This window comes from Cygnus atratus, chromosome 7 (genome assembly GCF_013377495.2).
Source record: "Cygnus atratus isolate AKBS03 ecotype Queensland, Australia chromosome 7, CAtr_DNAZoo_HiC_assembly, whole genome shotgun sequence".
In the NCBI taxonomy this organism is placed as follows: Eukaryota; Metazoa; Chordata; class Aves; order Anseriformes; family Anatidae; genus Cygnus; species Cygnus atratus.
Window position 1 is genome coordinate 18,303,711 of NC_066368.1, and position 24,470 is coordinate 18,328,180.

Sequence of the window (24,470 nt, forward strand, 5' to 3'; positions counted from 1 at the left end):
CGCCTTTGTTTTAGAACTTTGAAATAGAGAACATGTAGTGGGTTCCAAGTATAAAGGGAAAAGAGATTTTGGAGTGTCTTAAACACTTAAAATATACATATCCTACTCAGGCTGAGCGTAATACAGAAATGTTCATCATCTTATCCTTAGAACCGTAAACACTCAGGCAGAATGGAGGCATTGAGAATAAGTCTCTTCCTAAGGAAGCTCTACTGCATTTAATGTGTAAAATTAGCAGCCTAAACATGAGTCATGTTCATTGTTTGGGCTGGGCTAGGAAGAAATGAGTGAGCAGATGGTGATGAAATGGGCTGGTGTGTTTAATAAGTGACTGAAGTTAATTACACCTGGAACTCTCATCAAAGGTGTGGGATCTTTCCTGGTAGATGTCTGACGTGTTCTTGCAGAGGGTTTGAGACACATGTAAGTGGGAAGTCGGTCGACTGGCAAACTAGCTACTGTCAGTTACTTGTTTCCAAGTTTAGTTTTCTTACCTTTTCTTTTTTCCCCTCCTTTTCTTCACTAGTGAAATTTTCTTCTCTTTTTCTTTCCCCACCCCCCCAGTCTGTTTTGCTGCCTTCCTTTTTAGGCAACCAGAGGCTGTTATTGCAGAAATAACAAAGGAAAATGCTTCTCTCTGTTGTAACTTGTTCTGTCAGTCTCCCGTAAGCTGCTGTTCTCACGTTTACCTCACTGGGTTGGGTTTCTGAAGACAATTGTTTCATGCTACTACGCAGAAAGCACTTAAAGGAAATGTAGCTTAAGAAAGCGAGATAGCTATGTTTTAAGTTAAATATTAACCAGATTCAAACGAGCTCAAGAGCATTTCAAGTGAGGTTAACTTGTTGGGCTGGTGAACAAGAAAGAACTCGAGCAGTGAAGAATAGGCATGGGAATACTCTATTCAGAGGTATGTGACCATTTTCTGCACAGTAACTGAAGCTATTGAAGCTGTGGATATACAGTAGTTCGGTGTTGTTTTTTTTTTTTCCTTTCACGTCCTCACATACACAGGCTTAAAACCATGGAAGTTCTTTTCCTTTGGAAATGCTGTGCTTTGGCTATTACAAATTGCAGAAATACTGTTTGTAGGAGCAAAGAAAGTACAGTAACCAGTGTAACTGTTGTGACTTCACAGAGAAAGTATGCGTTTGTTCAACATTTTTTTGCTGTTCTATGTTAATATCAGAGAGATTCTGAGCACTGTGTAATTAAGGACTGCAAGCAGACTCCTCGGCTTATGATGAATACAAATAATAAAGGTAGTACCTAAGGAAACCTCCTGCCCCAGGACTGCTTTAGGAATGTGATTAAAAAATAAATAAATAAAATTAGCTCTTATCTTTATGGGTTTATCCTCAGACTATCGTCCATTTAGCACAACTCTGAATTTCAGCATAGGTGCTACCTAGACTTACTAGTTGTTTTATAACCTTTCCATTTGTACACTTGGAAACAAACAGGTTTCAGTTCTTTTTGGTTGTGAATACAGTGAGTTGTACTGCTTTTTCTTTTTCTGGAGATAACATCACATAGCTGTTCCTTTAAAAGGTTACATTTTGATGCTGAAAGCCACCCTTTTATTTTTAAAAGGCTATTCAATGAAATTAAACATCTTCTCCTCTTTCAGTATTATAGAAAGCTTGAATCTGTGCATTGATATCCTGATAGGCTGAGTAGATTGAGTCTTATTCTGAAAGTATTTGTTTCCTCTTTCCAGTTCTACTACTCTGAGATAGTATTGTACAAGAAACCAGTCATCTAGCTGAATTAAAGTGGTGTTTAGAGAATGTTCAAATGCTGTCTCTATCTTCCATGCTTATTAATTAATAATTTCATATGGTTTGGTATCCTTCCTTTAATTTTTTTTGAGTGAGAAGTAATTTGCTTGGTAAAATAGGGTTCATTTACACCTGATAAAAATCTACACAAGTGCAAATAAGAAAGTCCAGGTTTTATTTGCTGAGAAGTATGGAAGGGATGATAGTACATTCCTCAACATCCCGAATGTGATTTAGACTTTCCTGTTTAGTTTGTAGCATGCCTTTGCATGAATTTTAGCACACAGGAAGACTGTGGATTGATTCAGAATATCTGGATGTTATGAAGTGACTCCATTTTTGTCTGAACAGCTGGTGTCTGATGTAACTTTGGCAATCCCTTGCAGTTCTTGAAGGAGAAGGCAATTATCACCTGAAATTGTTGTCCCAGTTGCAAGACCAGCTTTACCTTTAGCTTCTTCTCTAGTGGCTGAATGCTTTGTCCTTAGTGCTTTGCCTCACACTTTTATCTCATGTTTGGTAGAATTTGCTGAATATCTGGTGGCTTACCACTACCTCAGCAAATCTAAGCAGAGGAAAATACAAGAAGCTCCGAAAACAAGCCGGGAAATTCAGATGTAGCAATTCATCTGAATCTGAGCAAACTACCAGGTCCTGATTTCAGACATATGGCCCATAATTGATTCTATAAATAAACAATTCCATAGAGGCATTGTCCTTCTATCTGACATTTTTACTTGCACCCCTTATCTGGTGATCTTGTACTGAGTGATTTTAGACATCCTTGTCTGTCCTATGACTACTTCTCACCTTTCCTGTAGCCTCAGATACTGAACAATGAAATCCTCTTCTTAAGGGCTCATAAAATGTGTTTGTGTAACGAGATATTCTGATCTAGCTATAGAGCTTTTGCTTAAAAGTCCATATTCAGCTTTTCTTTGAACACCTGACTTGGGTGACCATCAGTCATTGCCATGTGTAATCCTCAACACCAGATTTCATAATAACCACACAGGTAGGCTCTTGCACAGCATTGTGTCTGGGGCTGGTTCTTCCTGCAGAGCACGGGAAGGCTCTCTGGAGATGTCGATGTCCTTGAGTGCCCCTTGGTGGCTGCTCCCAAGCCGAGTGAGCTTGCTCTCAGCCTTGTATCCTCACAGCCAGGTTTTGAAGAGCTGCCAGGTCCCCCTTCTTTCATCTCCCACACAGCACGGTCCCCAGTGCCTGCCCTTTGCTTTCTTCAGTCGGGCAGAGCCGTGTGCTCTGTCCATGGAGGGTCTGAGGTATAGAATCATAGAATATCCCGAGTTGGAAGGGACCCATAAGGATCATCAAGTCCAACTCCTGGCACCGCACAGGTCTGCCCAAAAGTTTAGACCATGTGACTAAGCGCACAGTCCAATCTCTTCTTAAATTCAGACAGGCTTGGTGCAGTGACTACTTCACTGGGGAGCCTGTTCCAGTGTGCAACCACCCTTTCGGTGAAGAACCTCTTCCTGATGTCTAGTCTAAACTTCCCCTGCCTCGGCTTCACACCGTTCCCACGGGTCCTGTCACTGGTGATAATGGAGAATAGGTCACCTGCCTCTCCACTCCCCCTTGCGAGGAAGCTGTAGACTGCGATGAGGTCCCCCCTCAGCCTCCTCTTCTCCAGGCTGAACAGGCCCAGTGACCTCAGCCGCTCCTAGTGTGTCTTCCCCTCTAGGCCTTTGTAGTTCCTGGTTAGCCCCAGTTCTGCAGCAGGGAAAGGGCACCACTGGTGAGGGTGGGATGAGTTTGGTGTTGGGATTCTGTGTTCTCCATCCCTTCTATCGTATGTTTTGTGCAGCATCGCGCTGCTAGGTTCTGGTGTGCAGCTTGTGTCAGTGTAGGTGGTGCTGCAGGAGGGTGAGAGCAGAGGCGAGGGGCTTTGCTGCAAGACCGTTGAATGAGGTGCTCGCTTCATCTTTACCTAAGCTCAAATTCTTGGTCCTGCTCCCTGCCTTTCAGACCTGGAGCTCTTGTTTGTACTGGGTGTAAAGCCCTGTCTCCTCTGCTACACCGAGGAGCAGGGCTAGGCCTCTGCTGAGATCTGGGGTACTCAGGTCACTGGGAGCTGACAAGTAACGTGGTGTAGGTGAGAGCTGTGGACTGCAAACTTCTCCAGAAACTGTGAGCTCAGTTCCCACTGATATTTTCCTCAGTTCTTTTCTTTTTTTTTTCTTTTCTTTTTCTTCTCTCTCTCTGGGAGCACTGGCCTTAGTATCTCGTGTGCCTAAGGAGAGGCCATAGACTTATATCTGTCCTCCAGCTGGCAGTGCATCTATAACAAGGGAAACTGTGGGGATTCTCCTGGCTGTTATACCCTTCCGGGCAAGGGCAACAGCTATTTGAGACTTCTGCTGCCATAGTCCTGCACTTCTCCACAGCTGAGTCAGTCTCAGTCTGAGTTGTGAATCTTGGGTTCTTCTGATACTGCCTCCCAGTTGCTCTGAGTATGTATCTTGTAAGTTTCTTTCCCTCTTGTGCATGATGGATGGCTAACAGTAACAGAGTAACCATAACATGAATCAGAAGCTGGTTGTTTAGCTGCATCACTACTGAGACAGGCTTCTAACACTGTGGAAATCTGGGTGAGGGCTTCCTGACTTATAGTCTCCTTGCTTTTCTGTAGACAAGAAATGAAATGTGTTTTCTAGGGTTTCACATGGCATCTATTGTCTGTACATAACATTGTCAGAACTCTGTAGTTGCCTCAGTGCTCTTTGTTTGTTTAGACTGTGATAAAGGATAAGAAATAATTAAAAAGATTATTAATAAATTAATAATCATTAATAAATGATAAATAATAAATACATAAATAAAATGATAAAGGATATGAAAGAAAAACTGCAGGTAATATTTAAAGAAAAGACCTGTCTGAAAATATAAATAAGGTGAATGTTTTTAATGTGAGAAAAATTAAGCTAACAATTGGAGAGGGTGGGGAAGTGGCTCAGTGTTCAGGGCTAGATCTTGTAGCATATTTAGACTGTGATAAAGGGAAGATGAGAAGGAAAAACTGCTGGTGATATTTAGAAATGCCCTGTCTTGGAAAATGATGAAGAACCTCGGTACAGAGGAAGAAAGAAAAGAAAGAAAACTCTTTTCTATTTGAATGGAGAACTTCAGATGTTACCAGTCTGCCAGACTTCCCACTGTTAGGCTGTGTTAGGCTACAAGAAACTCATAGCACTCCTGTTATTCTCAGCTTCAGTTGCTGTGTGTCATCTCTTACCACCATCTTCTGGAAGTCGCCTAGAATTACAACCTCTGTCAGAAGTGCTTGGCAGTTTTGTATGATGTGCAAGTAGAAAGCCAGGATGGACAGTACAAATGTCTTGTGAATCATGTTGGTTGATGAATGTTATCTTTTCAGCCCATTTGCCAGGCAGCATATAATAATGATTTCAATGAAGTTCAGCTCCTTTTGGATAAAAACAGCAATTATGTGAATATCCAGGACAGCTTCGGTGGAGATACCCCTTTAATTTGTGCATGCAAACAGGGAAACAACAGAATAGTTAGCTATCTTCTAAAACGAAATGCTGATGTCAACCTCAGAAACAAGGTAAGTGGCCACAGACTCACCCTTTGCACTGACTGCTCTTTAAGACTCTTGGAGTACATGTGTGGGAACATTGGCAGTTCTTCCAAACCTTACTTTTGTTTCCAGCTGAGGCATGTCTAACCCCCAAATTGTAATTCAATAAACCTTTATGTTTCTTTTTATCTCCTCATTTATTTTCCTGACTTGCCAATGTACACAGGATACAATAAACATTGCCAACCTAAAATTCTTTCTATGTTCGTGTTGCCAGTTTAGGTAATACTGCATGGCATCCCCAGTTCCCAATATATTCTGCCTGCAGCAATTTGCATTTGTCCTGCACTCCAGCTTATTTCTGTTCCTTCTGTTCCTCTGTCTTTTTATTCACCCTAGTAAAAAGGAAGGTCTGAAGGACAGCCTGTCCATCTTTCTTACAGCATGTCCATTTTGGGCCATGATGTAACACCATAACCTAGTTTGTCAGACTCCAGTTTGAGGAACTGTAGGGTGTTTAACATGAGTGTTCTTTAACACCCAAGTCAACAGCTCTGCCCTTTACTAGCTTTGGTACATGCAATATTCAAAGATTTTGAAACTCTATTCTCACTGAGAGTCTGCTGGGGGTCTTGCTACTTCCTCTGTATCTCTATGTGACATAAGCTCTTATAAGTCAGAATAGTAATAATTCAGTAACCAAACCTCTGTAAAAATGAGCTGTGGGGACTCTTCCTGATGATTTAACCTGCTAGGTAGGGGTAGAGATTTACACTCTTCTGTCTTTCCCTCTGCAGCCGAGTTTGCAGACGTACTTTTGGAATCCTTTGGATCCCACATCCTTCTTTCATGTGGAGCCCAGTTTTCATGTGTCTTTATGAGTTAAATGTGCTACCACTTGAAGGAAGCAAAATGCATGTGCCAGTTTCTGCTTGAAAATCAGAGAACTATTTATAGTAGATAACCTGGGGGGGTGTGGGGGGGTGGGGGTGTAAGATTGTGAAATATAAAAGGATCTAGTATTGTCAGTATTAAACAAATATAATCAGATCAGTGAATCTGATACTGATCAGAGTTATTTTGTATTTAGAAGGACCGCACTTGTCTGCATTATGCTGTAAGAAAACGGTTTACCTTCCTTGACTATGTGCTCATCATAATCCTCATGCCAGTTTTGCTTATTGGATATCTTCTCATGGTGAGTCTGGAGGAAAGCAGAAAAGCCTCTATGTCTTTACATTTCCCCTTATAACCTTTCTTATTGCGATATTTTAGGCTAGGAATGCTTACAGAATGCTCTTTTTGAAGCAAGGACTGATGGAGAGCAATGGAAGAAGCAGTGTTTTTGCTACAAGCATAGTTGTTGAACAGGCAGAATTGTATCACTGCATCAGTTTGGCGTTTGCAGAAGCCAGACATTTATTTATTTATTTATTTATTAGGAAAAATGGTATCACTTAATAGTGTATGCAGATGAACTGTCTCACTGTGTTATTCTTTTCCTTGCACCAAACAGATCTCAAAAACTAAGCAGAATGAAAACCTGATCAAGATGTTGCTTAGGGCTGGAGCTGATGTTAATGCTACAGACTTTGTAAGTGGGTTTATACAAATGTAAATATGGCTCATATGCATACAATGTTACTAAAAGCAAACTTCAGATTCTTCTGGCTATAAAATACTGCTTTCAGAGTAGGACCAGGGACTGAACTGATTTTGATGTAAAAGGAAGATTCAATGTTTCACATTGACACTTTGGCAGGAGTTTTGTAATGTACACAACTAATTCTCCGCTAACAGCTCAGTGCAGCTTTCTGATCAAGCTTATTATTTTCTTAGCTTTAAAGCCAGAACGACAGTTGTTACAAACACAGCATCTAAAAACCAATGTGATATTGTTAGATGTGCACTTTTACTTTAGACTATTATAATTGACTTTTAGCTTCTTGACTGCTGTGATATGTACCCCTGGAGGGAATGATTTTCTGTGTTTTTTTAACTTTGTCAGTCCCTTTCTGACCAAAGTCTCTTAGAAGAGAATCCAGGCCAGCTGGGTTAAAATACTGATGTATTAAATACCGGATCCTATAAAGATTCTAGTAATATAAGGGTCTGAGTTTATCACTATTTATGAGTTCTTAGACTGGAGTAGATTTATGGGCAAAGGTCATGCCCCAGTGCTAGACCCTGTCTTTTCTTGGTCTTCAGAGTGCATTGATCTACCATGTGTAATGTCTGTGTTGACTAGTCTACTTGGGTATGGCAAAGAGCTCCTCTCCTCTAAGATAGAAAAGGAGAAACCACAATTTCACCAGCAACCAAATTGTAAAACACTTAAGCAATACTGTTTGCTCAAACTTAAGACATAGTTGTTGAGCTAAAGATTATGGAATCCTTTGAAATAAGTAAAGAACTATTGGCTTCCTGATAAAAGGTATCAGACTTGTTTTAGCAGCTACATCAGGGGAGAGGAATGATTTTTTTATTTTCCTGTTGCTCTTATGAGAACGTATTTTACTGTGTTGTGCATTGGGAAATAAGATGTTTTTTATGCATCTAGTTGTTAGGGGAAAAATGATAAGGCATAGAGTAAAATTGATAGTAGCACTTAACAAAGTTCTGCTAAAGAAGTGATAAAACTAAAATTCTTCTGCTACTGTTTCCCTTCAGTCTGGTAGCACAGCCCTTCACTATGCTTGTGAAATGAAAAACCAGGCGGTCATTCCTCTGCTGCTTGAAGCTAATGCAGATGCTTCTGTAAAGAATCAGGTAAGACAGTGGAGTTAATAACTGTATTTCCTTATCAAGGGGGTGAATAATTACATTGTAGGCCTTGGTTGGCATACAGCAGTTAAAAAAACAAAATCAAAACAAAAAATGACAACAAAAGGTGCACAGCTTCTTGGCATCAGACTTGTTTGCTGTGGGGGTATAATACAATATTTGCCCCTTTGCCTTCATTGGCAAGAGCAACTTTAAAGTCCACATTCTTCACTGTCAGATTTCTTCTATTCAAAACTGCCTAGATGTTCACTGGATTGGCAGATCTCTTAGCTGTCTTTATAATACCTCTGCTTAACTCGTAGCTGTGCTACATTTGTTCCTAAGATGCAGGCTGCAGGGAAGTGTTAAGAGCCCTCCTAGATGCTTTGTTGAGCACCGTTCTTCTGAAAGGGGCTAAGTCAAGCTGCTGCTGCTCTCAAAGAAGCTCAAATGTTGTCCCAAGAGATATTGACCTGGGAGTACCTGTACTGCTCAGCTGAGACGAGCGAACTTTTGTCCATATAGATCTTGAAATCAGCTCTGCAGTGTCTTTGGACATTAGCCCCAGGAAACAGTGGATTGGCTATCACTACCTAAGCGGGGGCAAAGACTCTGTCCCTGACTTTAGCAAGAGTAGTATTAGACCTGGTATGTTCGTATTTATCATATTACAATGTATTTCATCTATTTCTTTCAGGATGGGGAGACTCCTTTAGATATTGCAAGAAGATTACAGTTCAGCAACATTGAAAGCATGCTAAGGAAAACTTCCTAGTGCTGGATGGGATGCTATCAAGGACTCTTGAACGTGCAGAAAATTACCCCATCTGGCAATCCACCTCTCACAACTGCAGGAGTCCTGCAGAGGACTGCGGTCTGGTACTTGATAGAGTTTCGGTCCAAATCGACCTGTTCTTTGCAGCAGACTTTGACTGTTTTTTATGAGACTTGTCAGTACCCTCAAGGCTGTGTGGGTTGGAAGGAGTTCATTTGCTTCTACTAAGCTGTGAATGATTACAATAGTGGTCAAAATATTGCCCTTCCCTTCTGCTCCCCCAGTTTTACTGCTTGACTTGCACAGACAAGCAAGTCAATGGTAAGACTTCTGTAAACCTAAACATTGCACATGATGATTGGCAGCTGATGGAGTAATAAAATATCCTTTAGTGTGTGTTACTGGTTCTTTAGGGGATATGCTTGACAACTGAACAGTATACCACAGCAGCTTATACAAGGTCTGGCACCCTTCCTCTTAGTATTTCTCTTCAAACAATGGAAATGACTTGTCAAACAGATCTCTCTATTCTACTTCCTTCCATCTCTGCTACAAGTTTCACACACCTTAATTCTCACTATGTTGCTGTGAGGGAAGGTTTATCTTCTCTTTTCTCAGATAAGAAACAGCAAGAAGAGATTAAGTTGTTGAGGCCCACAAACATAGCCAGTTCCCAGGTTGCTTTAATGCATTAATAAATAACAATGAAAATATGTTAGTCTCAGAAGAGAAGCAAGTGTCTAGACTGACTACCTTTCCAATATAAACAGTTTACTAATAGAAAATAAATCAATAAGTGAAATGCTAATGATGGGAGCAAGATGTGTCATTCCCAGGGGACTAGACAGGGCAGTATGCTTTTAAAAGTGGTACATACAGCAGAGGATGCACATACCAAAACAATAATAATAAATTAATGTTTCTTCTCCTGCATACATGAAGGCAGTAGAAAACCAGCAGTCGTAAGCAATTTGTTAATGTGTCCTGGCACTTTGCGATTTAATAATGCACTAGTAAAGGGGAATCTCTCCTTTCAAACACTGCTGTATCTTGCTTCCTTGGTCTAATGGATTTTTGTTTTTATTGGCAGTTTTGACCATTTTCTGTAAGCTGTCATAAGTTTAGGAGATAGGTGCCATGATCAACACTGCTAATGGTCTCTAGACTAGGTGTGTAGGCAAGTTAGCATGTGTTTTCTGTGTTGCAGAAAGCAAATGTATTTTTTAGTGTACTTGTCCTATTGGATACTGACTCCAGCTGCAGAGGGTCTTGTTTGAGCAATATGGGCTCAAGGCCCCACACAGAAACACCTGGGAAATAAACTACCCTGTCTGAGCCTATAGCTATATATAATGGATATAATAATATAATAATATAATGGATATAATAATATAATAATAATATATATATATAATAATAATATATATATATAATGAATATAATGGCTATACCATTTTGGGTATAGCCTGGGGGCAGTATCTACCAGATCACCTTGTAGGTCAGTAGATGTGAGGCACTTGTTTGGATAGCATGGATTTAGTATGGATTTAGCTGCTATCTCTTTGGGCTGGAAGGGAAAACTGTCGACTGTTTTCCTATACCAAAGAAATTTTGTGAACAAAGAATGATCAAGACATAGGATTATGCAAAAGTCAAAGCCGAAAGCCCAGAGTGCTTTCAGCAACTCAGTTGATAGTGTCAAGAATACTATATGGGGTGGAAGCTGTATTGCTTGGAGTGCAGTTTGCCTGATGCATCTGCATCTCTTCATTCCTCAACTGCCACCTGTGGTCTTTGTTCTTGGGGTGTTTAGAGTGTATGAACAAACTCTTGGGTGATGTGTGGGCACTGAGGGCAGGAGAAAACTTGGATGAGTCCAAAAAGAAAAGGCTGACACAATTTTTCTGAGGTTGCTTTCCTTGATATTTGGAAGTCATTGATTGTCTGCTCAGATTCTTATGACTGAAAATAATCTTGTTGGTCACGACAACATTGGTAAACATGAAGAGGGAAAAAGAGGAAAAAAAAAAAGGCCAAGCTCTCTGTCAAGTGGATAAATGATTTAATTTAAACAAAGGTGAGTTGTCCTTTGACAGACAGATGAGCAAATCCCATTTTTGTGTCTTCATGGGATAATGGGGCTGTGGGGTACATAAGACACACAAGACAACAACAGTGTTTAGTCTTAGGAAAATCAGTCTTGTACAAATAAAAGCTGTCCAAATTAAGTGCTCCCTGAAGAGTATGCCCAAATATATGTTTTCAGTTTTCATTCCCATACACATTAACCTTCTTAGGAAGACGCTGGTAACAACGACATCATGTAAAACCTCAAACTTTGTGGAAAGCAAGGAACAAACAAATACATGTGAACACCTATAGTGGTATTCATTATGCATGTCTGTGTGTTTCTCTCTTCCCCAGGCATCACCCTTATTGCCAAATAAAATTTTTGGAGGTTTATACTAAATGGATCAACACTCTACATGTGGTTTCAAAGATACTTTATCATTAGTTCAATGATTTTCCGATACATTCTCGCAGTCGCATCAAGGCCCCAGATGAAATCAAGATGTCCCCACTCAGGAAAGTGCTTATGGTAACAGAGATTAGTAATCTGAGAAAGTAGCTTTGCAATGTCTTTTGGACCTGCAAATTTGTCTTGTCCACCACTCCAAACAGCAATGGGTGTGCTTATCCTCTCTATGTTGTATGCAGGAGGAGTAGGCTGCAAGAAAGGGAGAAGACCTGAGTGCATGCTGTTATATCAGAAGCTGTATTTAGAGAAAGGATACTGTGCAGACATCTCTGTTTCCCTTCTGCACTCGCTACAGGAAAACTGCAAGGATCAAGCTGCCCCTCCGTTATGTTTATTTCCCTAGCCCCGGTCCCTACCTACCCTGGAAGGGAATGATCCATCCTATTCATAGACCTTTCTGAAATGCATGGCTACAGGTTGTCCTGGAGTTTGACACCTGCTCATGCTCTTCAGAGGTGGGCATGTGGGAGTTTATCGGGAACGACTGCGGAGCTTATTCATGTGCATACTTAGCATGGGTACTTCTTTAATTTTTGCTGCGGCAACAGTTGGTCTTAGTTGTTATGTTTGTGACTTATTGTGACTTGTGACTTAACCATATTGCCTTACCTGTTTGTATTTCTTCATGTTTTCCTTCGAGCCATAGTCATAAGCCTGGAATTGGCCTGCTTGTGCTATCTGTGAATATTTTAACAAGGACAGATAAAAGGAAAGTGTTAGTGATAAGAGACAGAGCAGAGTGCAGGAGGTATTTTCCTCCCTGTGATTGACCCAAGGCTCAGACAGTGCATTGTGGCTTCCTCCCACCCCTTCCTCCAGCTGCAGGCTTCCACAGGTACTGAGGATGGGTCATAGGATGAGAGGCTTTATCGCCTTTGCCCTTGCTAGTGTTCTCTCCTGATCCTCAGCTGCCACCCTTGTTATGTTTTGTTTTTAAAGTGCTGTTTGACTAAGTTAACTAAGGTGGGGTCCCCGTTTGTGATGTGGAGTTGTGCTCAGTTTTCATGTTGGCAAGAGGGCCAGGCTGTCTAGTGCCTGTCAGGGCTCTTACTGGTTGTCTAGTTTAACGCATGATTTCTCCTCCCACACCTTGTTGTTTTGTGCATCAGCAGTGTCTGGTCTGCTGACAGTACCGGTCACATTTTCAGTGGCTCTGTAATTGTTAGAGAATTTGGCTATATGTAAGTTGTGCTCTGACAGCAGTTTTGAGATGGGACATTAGACACATGGCATGGCCTTTTGAGCTTCTCTTGTCTAGAATACATGCCATATGCCCTGTAGGACTGAGGAGTGAAGAAGTGTATACATATCTGTTGTGTTTTTATTGTTATTTTATTTTATTTTTCCACAAACCTGACACGTAATTTCATTTGTGAGTGACTGTGTAATACATTGTGAGAGAATGCCAGTATCTCACTTGGATTTTGTGGTTTAGAAAATCTTGACTTCAAGGCTTAAGTGGTTGGGGATGTGCTAGAAATATACTTGGTATATCATTGCTTTTGCTGTTTTCTTCTATAGTATCCGTATTTACTATAGTATCTGTGTTTACTTTCTAACCACTTGACTTTGTTAGAGGTTGGCAAAATAGGCTGCAAAGCCACTGACTGTCAATGGTTTGTCCTCATTTCCTGGCTCTGGGTGGATATCCCAAGTGACCTACTGTCAGGAATTTTTGTCAGAGGAGCACACAGATATTTTACACCATAATGTTTGCAGAAATGGGGGATCTGTCTGTAGGATATATGTAGATGGATCATGACTCAGCATGTGAGTTACCTTGGAGGCATGCAGTGATGTGCTTCTGCTCTGGATCTTTTTTGCCCTGGTCTAATTCAGAGGATGAGCAGAAAAGAGCTCAGATCTGCCAGTGTATAAGTAGAAGCCCACCTTTAAGGAATTGGAATCCAGGAAATGGACACTGGCATGAGTGGATAAGAGGATTTTCTAAAAACCTGGCTGTTGGGAACAAGTTTTGCTTGTCATGTACTGGAGCATTATAAAGCAGTTCCCCCACTTTCCCGTTGTGCCAGCAGAAGCACTTGTGTGGTTAACTGGCTTTGGGAGGTGATCCAGGCTGCAATTAACCTTCTGGGAGAAAAGCTTTAACCTGGATCACTTTGTTCTGGCTCATCCCCTGGCTGTTCACGTTTCCGCTATCTTCCTACTGCCTGCCAAGTACCTCAACTGTGCTCGAGTGCTCCTCTGCAGCTTTCGAGGCAATTGCCTTCACAAATGAAGCTGAAGGCTGGAAGCCACTAGACCCTAACATGCAGAAAGGTCCGATACGAAAGGGACAATGTGGGTAATGGTCTGGTGAGCCATGGGAAGCAGTGCTTCCTTGGTGGCAGCTGCTTACGGCAGTGTGTGAGAAGACGGGTTGGGCAATTTCCCAGAACCACCGCCTCTGGACTTCCCTGTAGGCTGTCAGTTGCATAAAAAGCAGCAGTACGAGTCTGCTTATGTCAGTACACAGTTATACCTGATGCCAGTGAATAATGTTCTGTACTGATGTCCCAGCTGGGGAATGTGCTACCAAAGCATCTGTTCGACTCTGGAGAGAAAGCAGAAGTGTTATAAAGGCAGGGGTTCAGTGTTGTGACAGAATAAAACTGTGAAGGACCTGACCAACATACTGCTGCTGTGTTAAAACCCAGTTTTAATAGGATACTCAAATCAATATCATCCTCATATCAATATCAAACAGAAGACTGATAGGCAGACTTAGGAATAGCTGATTAATGGTACACATCTGCATGCAGAGCTTTCTCATGAAAGCGTGTCTGTTCATGAAGATAGTGCCACTGTGGAATCTTGTGGTTCCTCAATGGCAGGAAAAAAACTTCTGTCCTTTCTAAGTAGAATCCTCACCTTACGTTAACCCCCCCACAGGCATAAGTCTTTGAAGGTTTGTTTTTCTCTTCACTTTTCTCCTGGTGCTAAAGAAGCCAGCTTACAAAACACAGACTGCCTTTTCTTCTGCCTGCATTTTTATAGTTCTCGTGAGGAGATGTTTTAATTCCATCCCCTCAGGTTCCTCCTCAGGCTTATTTTGCCCTGAGAAGCTGGTTGGTGACTTAACGCAAGTCAAGAAAGATCCTAAAAGGTTTAACTCTGTTGTTCAAAAAGGCTGTTATGCCTTTAACTGCTTTTGCATTAAACCTTTGAGTCTCATTGCTTTCCCATATGTGCTTTTACAAGTGGTCACAGATGGAGAAAAACGGGCCCCAGTCTTCAGAGATATTTTAATAATAAGCATTGCACAGGCCAGCTTCTGCATACTTTAGCCTCTGTAAAGGGGATTTAAGACTACAGAATCCATACGTGGGCAAGTACAGGGCCAACTCTCTGTCCTGTCCCCCTGACTGATGCACTAGTCCTTGTGAATCCCATTGTGCTGCGCTCCTCAAGCACAGGTGAGGCATTTCTGTAGCCCTCTGTGTTGTGGACTAAACCGTCGGGCCCGGTTCTGAGGACAGCAAAATGGGACGTGCTCCTTAGGGTAGTTCTTTGGGACCAAGTTCTAATGCAAGCAGTCTAAAGTATGGGAAGAGAAGTGGAGCTTTTCCTGTCTTTTAATTATTCCAGGGTTCAGAAGACCGTGGTGTCTGTGTGCTGAGGAAGAACACTGAAGTCTGACTCCATCATCCACTGTCTCTTTTTGAAGAGCATCTGTGTATGACCAAAATCTGGTCAGATTGGCTCTAAAAGAGGACACAGCTAGGGACATATGCAGTATAGCTCCAGACTGAATTCAGCCCTTTCTTTCTGGGGTTGGAGTATGCCTGGTTTTTGGTCCCATCATTAGGTCTAGTCCTATTTGGCACTGTTCACACAATGTCCTGCATTCCCTCAGCCTGCTGAGAACTGTTGTGTTTTATGTACACTTACACGTGTGACAATTATTAGTTAAGGATGGAGTGCAAAATGCAATTTCCAAAATGGCTTTAGTTTTACTTTGACTAGGTGTTGTTGCATATACTTACCATGTTCAGATTTTGTATGTTGCCCCCAGCTATATAACAGAGTATTTGTCCACAAAACTTATCCATGTTTGTACAGAACTCCGTCACAGGTCCTTTCATAAATCCAATCTGGTGCATGGTTCCTTTCCAGCCAAGTGTTAACTGAGGGAAGGGAAAAGTGCAACACTTTTTTTTTTTTCTTTTCGTGTTACAGGAGCATTTTATGCAGGAAACTATTGCTAATATTCTTGCCTCTTAACTCTATAGTCAGAGATTTCTGAAACAGCTTGACCTCCCAGTATGCCTTAAAACGTCTTCTTCCCCATAGTGCACCACATGTCCTTCCTGACTCATATTACTGTCTTCAGTCCTGGAGGAAACCATCCTTCCATTTCTAGCGTAGTGACCTTAGTGCTCACTCATTTCTGAAGTCTGAGATCATCATGGCTGTTATTCCAAGTCTGTTTTAGTTCCTTCTGCACAAGGCTAGCAAGATGTTAGTTAACAGCAAGAGTCCTATGGCGAGACAGTTTCACAAGTCTCCTGCTTCACTGGAACCTGCTGCTGCAAGCCCCATCTTCCTGTTCTCCAGTGCTCCCCCCCAGAGTTTCAGAAGAGATTTTTCAAGAGCACTCTGTTCATCCCAAGCATCTCACCCCTTTGGAAGCACTTTGGCTCAGGCTGAGGAACCCTAAAAGGGTAAGCTGGACATTGGGCCTCTGAGGAGGAAGAAACACATACCCTGAGCAGTGCTGGAGGAAGATTTGCTATCTTCATCAGAGGGCTTGTAGCATGCGTGCAGGTGGTTACTGGGCCAAGAGCAAAGAACACTTTTACCCTTTCAGCCAGCTCAGGATATGTAGAAAATGCTATAAAGCCTACAAATATAGAAGAGAGAACATGAGTTAGTGAAGACATTTTCCACAGGCAAAAATAAACAAATAAGCAGTAGGTAGCAAACAGGAAGTGAGACTAGATTTGCAGCCCGTCATCTGTTGTCTGTCTTTGCTGTGTGTTTTAGCTAAGGCAAGTGTTGATGTTAAATCCTGAAATGAATTTTATTTGGGAAGCAGAGTTCATCCTGAGGTTGACAGCATATCTGGACATTGCTTGTATCCAGTTTTTGCAGGTGACATGGCAAGGAGGTTTCTGTGATAAAATCAGATTTCCTCATGAAGCTATCATTTAAAAAATATTTTTTCATATTATAATCTCTAAAGGGCTATGTATGTTTGTGCTTCCATGGGGCAGTAGAATACCATGCAGAATACCGGGAACTTTAAGCATTTTCAACTGATTGCATCAAAGGCAGCTGAAGGAAGCATAAATGGTAAGTTTGTTTTGTCATCAGAGTCTTTAAGTACTCTTATGAGAGGAAAAGAAAGAAAAGGCCTGGAGATTTCACAATATATGGTTTTTCCACATTTTCTTCTCTTTTTTCCAGGCAGTTAACACTAATGAATGGGCAGTTGATCATTTCTAGTCAATGTTCATTCATGGATCTTGCACATAAACCATAAACATTAGGAACTTTTACCTGGTGCTGAAAGAAAGTTGCATTCGAAAACTACAAAGCTGGTTAATGCTAAAGGTTGTCACTAGGGGAAAACAAGTTATTAATACTTTTTATTTCCTAATTTTCAGTCTCTGACAATGTGTTTTTAAACAGTAATGTGGCCAGTTATATATACACTCATGAACTGTGCTTTTAATTGTAGGATTGGCAATAAGTCATACAACTTTGTAATGTGGAGGTTCTTTTTACTTGTTTTCTCTTATTTGAAATTTTGCATTTATGTGCAGTTTTTTCTTATTAGTTTTTCCTTACACTTCACAAGGAAAATAATCCCATGCCTTAGTAGAAAAGATGAACTTAATAAAAATTCCCATTGCTGAGAATTTCAGAAAAGTGCCCGGTGCCAGTACTTGGAGCACCCAGTAAGGCTACTGTGTCTCTAATTATTTAAAAGGTTGAACAATGTTTAGATCTACTATTAGATTTATTTGCTTATTAATGGTAACCAAAGCTGTTTTTAGAAAAGTTTCACATATTTTGCAGCTCTCAGCTCAGAAGGCACTTCTCCACAAACAAGAAAAACTGCTGAGGCAGTGGGGAGACTCGCCTCCTGATAGATGGGAACACGAATGATTGTGAACCATAAATGTGCTGACCTTACCTGATGCGGTGCCTTCAGAGTGACCAACATAGTATACATCCTTCTGTCCGGTTTTATTCATGATGAAGTACAGCTCTGCTGGAATATCGTATTTACCCATTTCATCAAAGCTACAGGGGAGAAACACAAAAAGCTGGCAGACTGGCTATCGCAGTGTGTGTTACTGAATGTCAGTCTTGTTCATTGCACCGGGCAGGACCCATTCAAAGATGAGAAGGGGACAGAAGGATGCAGCTGTACTGACAGGTTGCCTGATGCCTAAGGCTCTCTGCAGAGGAGGAGAAAATTTTGTCTGTCATATGTGGCCCTTGGGGAAGTGAATTTAATCAGTGCTTTCACTAGCAGGGGTTACAAAACACATTTCTCTCTTGGTTGACTTAAGCCGTGAGAGATCAGAGATTTCTAGACAGGGCTGCTCAGCCTGTTCCAGCTTGCTCTCCTTCTCACAGAGCTGTCTCCCTTTTTCTCAGCATCCCCTTTCAGTTCCCAGTGTCTGAAATCTCTTCCTCAGCCAGTGCTCCCAACCACAGCTACTACTGACCATACTTCTTGGTCTTGATCTTTATTGTCCTTGGCTTGTGTGGACCCTGTTCTGATGATGTTTTAAGTAAAATACCCATTAGGCTGAAGCTATCTAGTTCCCTTGGACTTTCTATCTTGAATAATTCCCCATCCACAGAGTACCTGAACTGCCAGAACTCTTTCTGGCTGGTTTTAAGGGTCTTGTGTTTTGAAGACCAAGTGTTCCCTCGGCTGTTCCCCAACCAGACATCATAGCCGGCATCTGCAAGGATGAAGCCTAGGCTGTTGTTGGGCAGGTAAGAAATCCAGTGGGTGGCATCTCCTAGAAAAGCATGCTGTAGGAAGACTGCAGGCTTTTGCCCTGGAAAAAATGAAAGTATTCTCATATTGGAGCAGTAGTCAACGTCAGTTTAAGATTGGAGTGCAGGGTTTAGTTTGAGAGGCTTTAAATCTTTCCTGCTTATGGAAGCTCCCAGGAGAACTATGTATAGATATTAGGCTGAGAAAACCTAAGGATTTGTCCCATGTAAGCAGTTTAACCATTTCATGACAGGAATGACGGATAAAAAAATGTAATGAGGTGGCTAGTCCCCACCTACTTTTGTGCTAGATAGCCAATGTACAGGTCCTACATTGAAACCAGCTATCTACAGCTGAGAAATGCTGAAGGCAGAACAGCATGTGGAAGAGAGTATCCTGATTCATGTAGGAGTTGGATCTCACACCTTCCTTATGTCCTATAACCATGTCACACCTGTATTTTGCATGTTCCTCCCACTGGGAATTCTGAAAACAGCAAGTATGTATCCATCCTCGGTGGTAACTTCATACTCCTCGCAGGGGTATCCGTGATATCTGATAATTTCACTCTGTGGGAAGCCAAAGAAGAGCGTGTTAACATAAAAGCCATCCCCTTTTGGAGCGTAAACAAGCTGAACATGCAGGCAAGGCAACCAAGTGTGGAGCTCTTGTCATGAAGGACCTGATGAGACCACCTACACCTAATTTTGTCAGTTGTGTGAGTCAGAGCAAGGGGTCCTGGATTACTTTGTGTTGTGAGAATCTACTGCTCTAAGAAGGGGTTCAGCTTCTCTTGCCACCATCCTGAGCAAACAGGTTGTTACCAGACATTGTTAAGAAAGATGATTTTATAAGAAAGTCACAGTTTTAAGTATAGCCCACATTGTATTCATCATGCACCTGTTAGGTTCAGATACATGATGCAGTCAGGGAAAGCATGTTGTCCAGTTTGGTGCAGGCAGGACTGAGCTCTGTGTGCTCTGGCCACAGTCTAAAGCTGAGTCCTGCTGCTGGGGTTAAAATTCAGCAGCCTGGATCTCCAGTGCCCTTCCTCGGGTTCTGGGGAGTTGCTTGGCCTCTGAGCCAAAGGTGGCAGCTGGCACACTGCTCCGGTGCTGTGTCTGTCCCGGTGCGATGTACAAGGGTCCCATCTGTCCCTGGCCCATCCTGAGCTGGTCCTCACAGCAGTCCTGACCCTAATGCAGTGGCTTTGAAAGAGGCAGGTTGGGAAAATGGGCGACCAGGAGGGGACCCTTCTTGAAGCCTCCTCACATGGGCTGTTAGAGTTGGTACCGTGGTGGCAGTATTGTGAGAGACACTTTAAAAGAAAGGCAGAGAAAGTGCCACAACTTACAACGTTCATAAAGTCTTCAGGGTTGCGGTGCTTCATGTGCTGTGTTCCCTCTGAGCCGAGAGTGAAGGGTGCTGTGAACCCTGCTGAAAAGGCAGCTCCCTGGGAGCAGAGCAGCACGAGGAGGCACCACATCTCGGGGCTGCGTGAAAGAGCAGAGGCACGTGTGTTTGCTGTAGGAAGGGAGAGCTGGGGAATTCCACAGGGAGACCCAAGTGGGGAGTCTCTTGGAGGTTGCCCTGGGTGTTCCCCAAGGGGCTGACAAACACATACCTGTGTGAGGAGGAACTGTCTACAGACCATGCTGTGTGACAGGGACAGTTGCAGAATGGTAGAGGGAAACACCTGGGGGCACCATCTGAGAATATGCCTGAGCATTTTGTAGAGGACAAGTGAATGGTGGTTGGTAGGCATGGCCAGCTCCTGCACTGAGTCAAGCAGAAGCTTGACATGGAAGCACGGGCACCTGGGATGACTATTGCCCAGACTGGCTGCCTATATGTGCCTCCGCTCCTCTGCCAGCAGGAGAGTGAGAGGATAATTCCTTTTTGTTCAGGAATGAGGTGGCGGAGGTTTGCTGAGGGCTCTCTTTCCACCTGCCCCCTCCTCCATCAGATGCAGTGCCATTCCTGGTGCTGATCAGCAGTGTGCTAGGGTGAGAGATCAGCCAGGGAAGATGGTGAAGAGTTACGCAGGGGCCAGGAGTGATTCAGAGGCTCAGAGAGGATGTGTAATGGGCTTAGGGGCACACACTTGCACCAGACCAGTGCCAGCTTGTACTTTCACCATGGATGATCTGCCCCAGACCATGTTACAGTTCTGCTGGAAATTAGTTCCTCTGAGGTGATGGTGCTAAAAAGATGACCATGTGTGGCCACCAAAAAGCCCCATGAGTCAGTTCCCAGTCAACCTTTCCTTTCAAGCTGACACTGGCTCATCCAGGTCTCCATTTATCATCCCCGTAGGCATCTTCACCAGCCCTTTGCTGCCCTCTTCATTCAAGAGCCTCCTCTGCTATCCCCACATAACTGCGTTTGTGCTTCTGCTACTTCTGAGCCCAAGGTATCTCTCTTGAAACTGATGCCTGTCACCACTGAGAAACTGTGGAATGATTCTTTTTAGAGCAGTAAACAATGGAGACTGCCTGCATGTTGCCACGGGCCTGTATCCTTTTTCTCTTTGAAAGAGCTGTCATTGCAGATCTTGTCCTGGTCATGGGGAGGTGACACTTTCCTGGGCCCACTGATGATCACATGGGAATTTTTCTGAATAGGAATTAGAGAGTACAGTCTATCTAGTGCCAGATTATGCTGATACCTCCTACCATAGATAAGATTCCAGGGCTTAGTCATTTTTTCCCCAGAACTGAGTCAATAAGCATAGGAACACTGCAATCTATGAGCCTCCCTGACCTTTCTGTCATCATGCAAATTTTGTTTCTAAAGTTCCCCAGAAAAGGAAAGAGCATGTTATATGCCATAGTAAGCTACTGAGTGTGTGACTCTGAGTTAAAACTGCAAGACAATAGCAAGAGATGTGCTATTGCATATAGTGCTCCTTACCTATAAGAGAGCTGCAAGGAGGTGGGATAGGAATTTTCTTTCTAACATGAAGAACTGTACAAAAATGATTCATCCATGAAGCTTACAATTGGGCTTACACTTTCTGGAAATGCCCTTATACACCTAATTATTATTGTATGCTGCACCTGCCTGTGTGAGGAGAGAATGAGGGCTGGGAAGAGAAAAGTAGCAACCATTCTGCTTGTAGATAACAATCTTAAAGGTCAGGCAGGCTATCAAAAGTTCATCAACAGATTCCCTGGGACAGAAGGGATGAGTAATGCAATGTAATGTTTCAGCTCGTCAAGGCTTCTTGTAAGACTGCCTCACCAGTAATGACTGGGGACATTGCTGCTCCTGTAGGCCGGGTTTCCTCAGAACAGGGCATGCTTCTGTGACTGAGGGGTGTTTGTCCTGGCTCACATTTCTGTCCATCCTGCTATTAACTTTTGATGTCAGTTTCTGTCAAGTTCAACACCGAGTTACAAGCCTGCAAAGTAGTGGGGCTACCAGGAACTCCTGAGGACTGTTTGCTGGGGAAGGACTGTTCAGGGGGGTTCGTGCCCAGCTGGGGGGAAGGCAGCCGTGACATGTTCTGCAACCAGCTGAGCAGTCAACACGGGTAAACTAGCCAGCTAATCAGCATTCATACAGCTCCAAAGTAGCCACAGCATGCGTGGCTGGTCAGGAAGGTTTGTGAGGGAATTTCATAGGAGACCTGTCTGAATTATAGGTTGCATTAGGAAGTTAAGCAGTCTTGGGAAACAAGTCCTTCTGAAACCACACATTGGTAGGTCCACTAAACACAGAGAATCCAATTTTTAATGAAGGACAGAGGTCCTCATTCAGTCACATTTCTGGAGTCTGCTTCTAGCGTAAGACATCTGCTACAGCAAGAATTGCCACTGTGATGTTTATTTGGACTGGGAAATGGAGCTGTCGATCAAGGGAAGATAAAAGAGTACTCCCTGGCAAGTAATGAGGAAGGTGAGCAGGACCTGTGGGTGTGAGGGAGAGGTACCCAAGCACTCTCTGAATCTCCATACAGGAGAAGGAATTTTGTCTTTTTTCTAATCTTCAGTTTAACCTTTAAATTTCAGTGAACAAATTGAAAGAAGCCAAACCTCCTGAGTCATCAAACAGCTGGAATGAAACAGAGTTTGGAAACACCCAAAGCTTTAAATATCACATCAAAACAAACACCATTCAATTCTCTTTATATGTGAAATACTTCTTAATTTTTGTTGTCCAAACAGGAAGCCTCCCAGCTACACACTGAGTCAGCACAACACTCTTTTCTGTTTTTTGCCATTTTGCTCTGTTCTAATGGGAATAAAATGTCTCCCTCTCTGTGCAAGAGGGAATAAAGCATTTTGCTAATGTCTCAGCTTGCTTTCAAATCACTAGCAAGACTAGCTGAGGCAATGTAGAGGCTAAATTACTTTGGGTTTGTTAGGGCAAACTTTTCTCAGTGCACTCTATTATCACCTAGCTTACCTGGCATAACTCACAGACTTCCAGGTATTCACCTTTTAAATCAGATACAGCAGGCTAAGTAACATCAATCTTGGCAGGCCAGTGCTCCCTTAAGCTTCAGGAGCAAAGACTTATAGTTAGGAGCTTTCAGCAGCCATTTTTATTGAGAGAAATGAAGTCATAAGGAAATATTGGACTTGGTAAACTCATAAAAAACATACACAGAAGGAAAAAAGGTCAGAGAGAGAAATGCCCTTGAAAGTTCTTTAGGGACTTTTAAGATTTGCTGAAACTAAGTTATAAGACTTCAGAAATTTATCCATCTAGCTTTGTGCTTTAAGCAGTATAAAACTTACTTCATATTGGCTGTAAGGCATACACACACCAACCACAGCAGCAACTATGACTGAATGCATATGAGAGTCTGCTGGCTTACTAATAAAACATACATGTGCATGGGACTGCAAGAATAGAACATCCAATTTACACACACAGCTGCAGACCTTCATTCCCTTGCTCTCAGACTGAATAAAACAAGTAGAGAAAAATGAAATATTTGCACTTTTTCTTCTTTTTGTGCAGGTTGAACTTCTTTGTCTTCTAACTTGAGCAGACATGCACTTCTATGCGTGGCAATAGGCTAACAGAACAGAGAGGAAATAAGCTGTCTATTCTTACAAGCAATGACACAAAACCAAGACCGCAAAACTTTACGGAGACAGGCAGCAGAGAAAGAGACCGTGATCATATATGTACAAGCAACTTACCTCTGCTTTGACTGCTTTACTTGTGTCCTCTGCTGCAGTTCCTTGTCTGTCTCCACCAGCAGACTGATTCACTGGCAGAAACCTATGCCAATAAAAGGAAGTCAAAACACAATGAGCACTTCAGGGTAGCAGCAATGAGTGTCATGAGTTGGCAGCATGTATTGAAGAGCATGTTTAAGTGCTGATTTGGCAGTACTTCAGAAGTGAGGAAATCTTTGTGATGAAAAAGATCATCCAGTTAAATTCACAAAACCATGGAGCAGGAGAGGTTAAGAATTGCTTACATACCAGTGGTTACGATATTTAACACAGACCTGGGCGTCCTAGTTCCCCGAGGCTGTGGCAGACCTCGACCTGTACTGTTGCCCGTCTCGGGGGCTGCTCTGAATGTAATACTTTAGGATGAAGAGGAGGCAATGTCCAGCTTCCGTCGACCTATTCTCTCAAGAACACTCTTTCTGCTGCTGCTTTGCATTTATTTATGTTAATTTTAAATTTAGCACTGTGCACACATTCCCAAATCTGTTTTTCAGTGAGCACCACTGCTCCTGATACCCATCTTATTCTAGATTAGTCTCTCAGAGTTGACATGGCTCCTGCAGGGATTCTCTGGTGCCAAAGAAGGCTTGAACACTTCATATAACCTTTCTCACAGGGAGGAAGGGGGGGGGGGGAAACAAATAAGGGTTCTAGTTTCTCCTAAGCCATTTTCATGAACTCTGAAAACATAGTGTCCTTAGAGACCTCTGCCTAACCGCTGAGTTAATTGCAGACAGCCCAGGGGCTCAGTGCTCACTGAAATTGGCCTGGTGGCCATGGCCAGAAGGACACGTTCTGTGTCCCCAGGCAGCTAGGCTGCAAAGTAGATTTCTCCTACCTGAACACCAGTCCCTTCAGCTAATTAAGTCGTAAATGTCTTTGGAAGAACTT

At 42.5% G+C, this 24,470-nt stretch overlaps 4 protein-coding genes across 4 annotated transcripts in view; 1 reads left to right on the forward strand and 3 right to left on the reverse strand.

Moving 5' to 3' along the window:
• LOC118246182 (interferon-induced protein with tetratricopeptide repeats 5-like) overlaps positions 1-24,470 on the reverse strand; it is a 348,670-nt gene that overhangs the window by 180,959 nt on the left and 143,241 nt on the right. The window lies entirely within an intron of this gene.
• The window catches only part of FAS (Fas cell surface death receptor), a 250,540-nt gene that overhangs the window by 82,823 nt on the left and 143,247 nt on the right, over positions 1-24,470 (reverse strand). The window lies entirely within an intron of this gene.
• ANKRD22 (ankyrin repeat domain 22) lies at positions 890-8,881 on the forward strand. Its single transcript, XM_035537417.1, has 6 exons — positions 890-910; positions 5,179-5,370; positions 6,434-6,541; positions 6,860-6,937; positions 8,014-8,112; positions 8,804-8,881. Exons 1-6 carry the CDS (start codon positions 890-892, stop codon positions 8,879-8,881), a joined length of 576 nt encoding a protein of 191 aa, XP_035393310.1.
• Positions 10,928-23,619, reverse strand: LOC118243672 (lysosomal acid lipase/cholesteryl ester hydrolase-like). Its single transcript, XM_035537946.2, has 10 exons — positions 23,541-23,619; positions 19,739-19,877; positions 18,839-18,953; positions 18,247-18,445; positions 17,563-17,672; positions 16,127-16,263; positions 15,407-15,547; positions 13,903-13,974; positions 12,030-12,098; positions 10,928-11,609 (listed from the first exon to the last, which is right to left on the reverse strand). Exons 2-10 carry the CDS (start codon positions 19,868-19,870, stop codon positions 11,376-11,378), a joined length of 1,209 nt encoding a protein of 402 aa, XP_035393839.1. The 5' UTR covers positions 19,871-19,877; positions 23,541-23,619; the 3' UTR covers positions 10,928-11,375.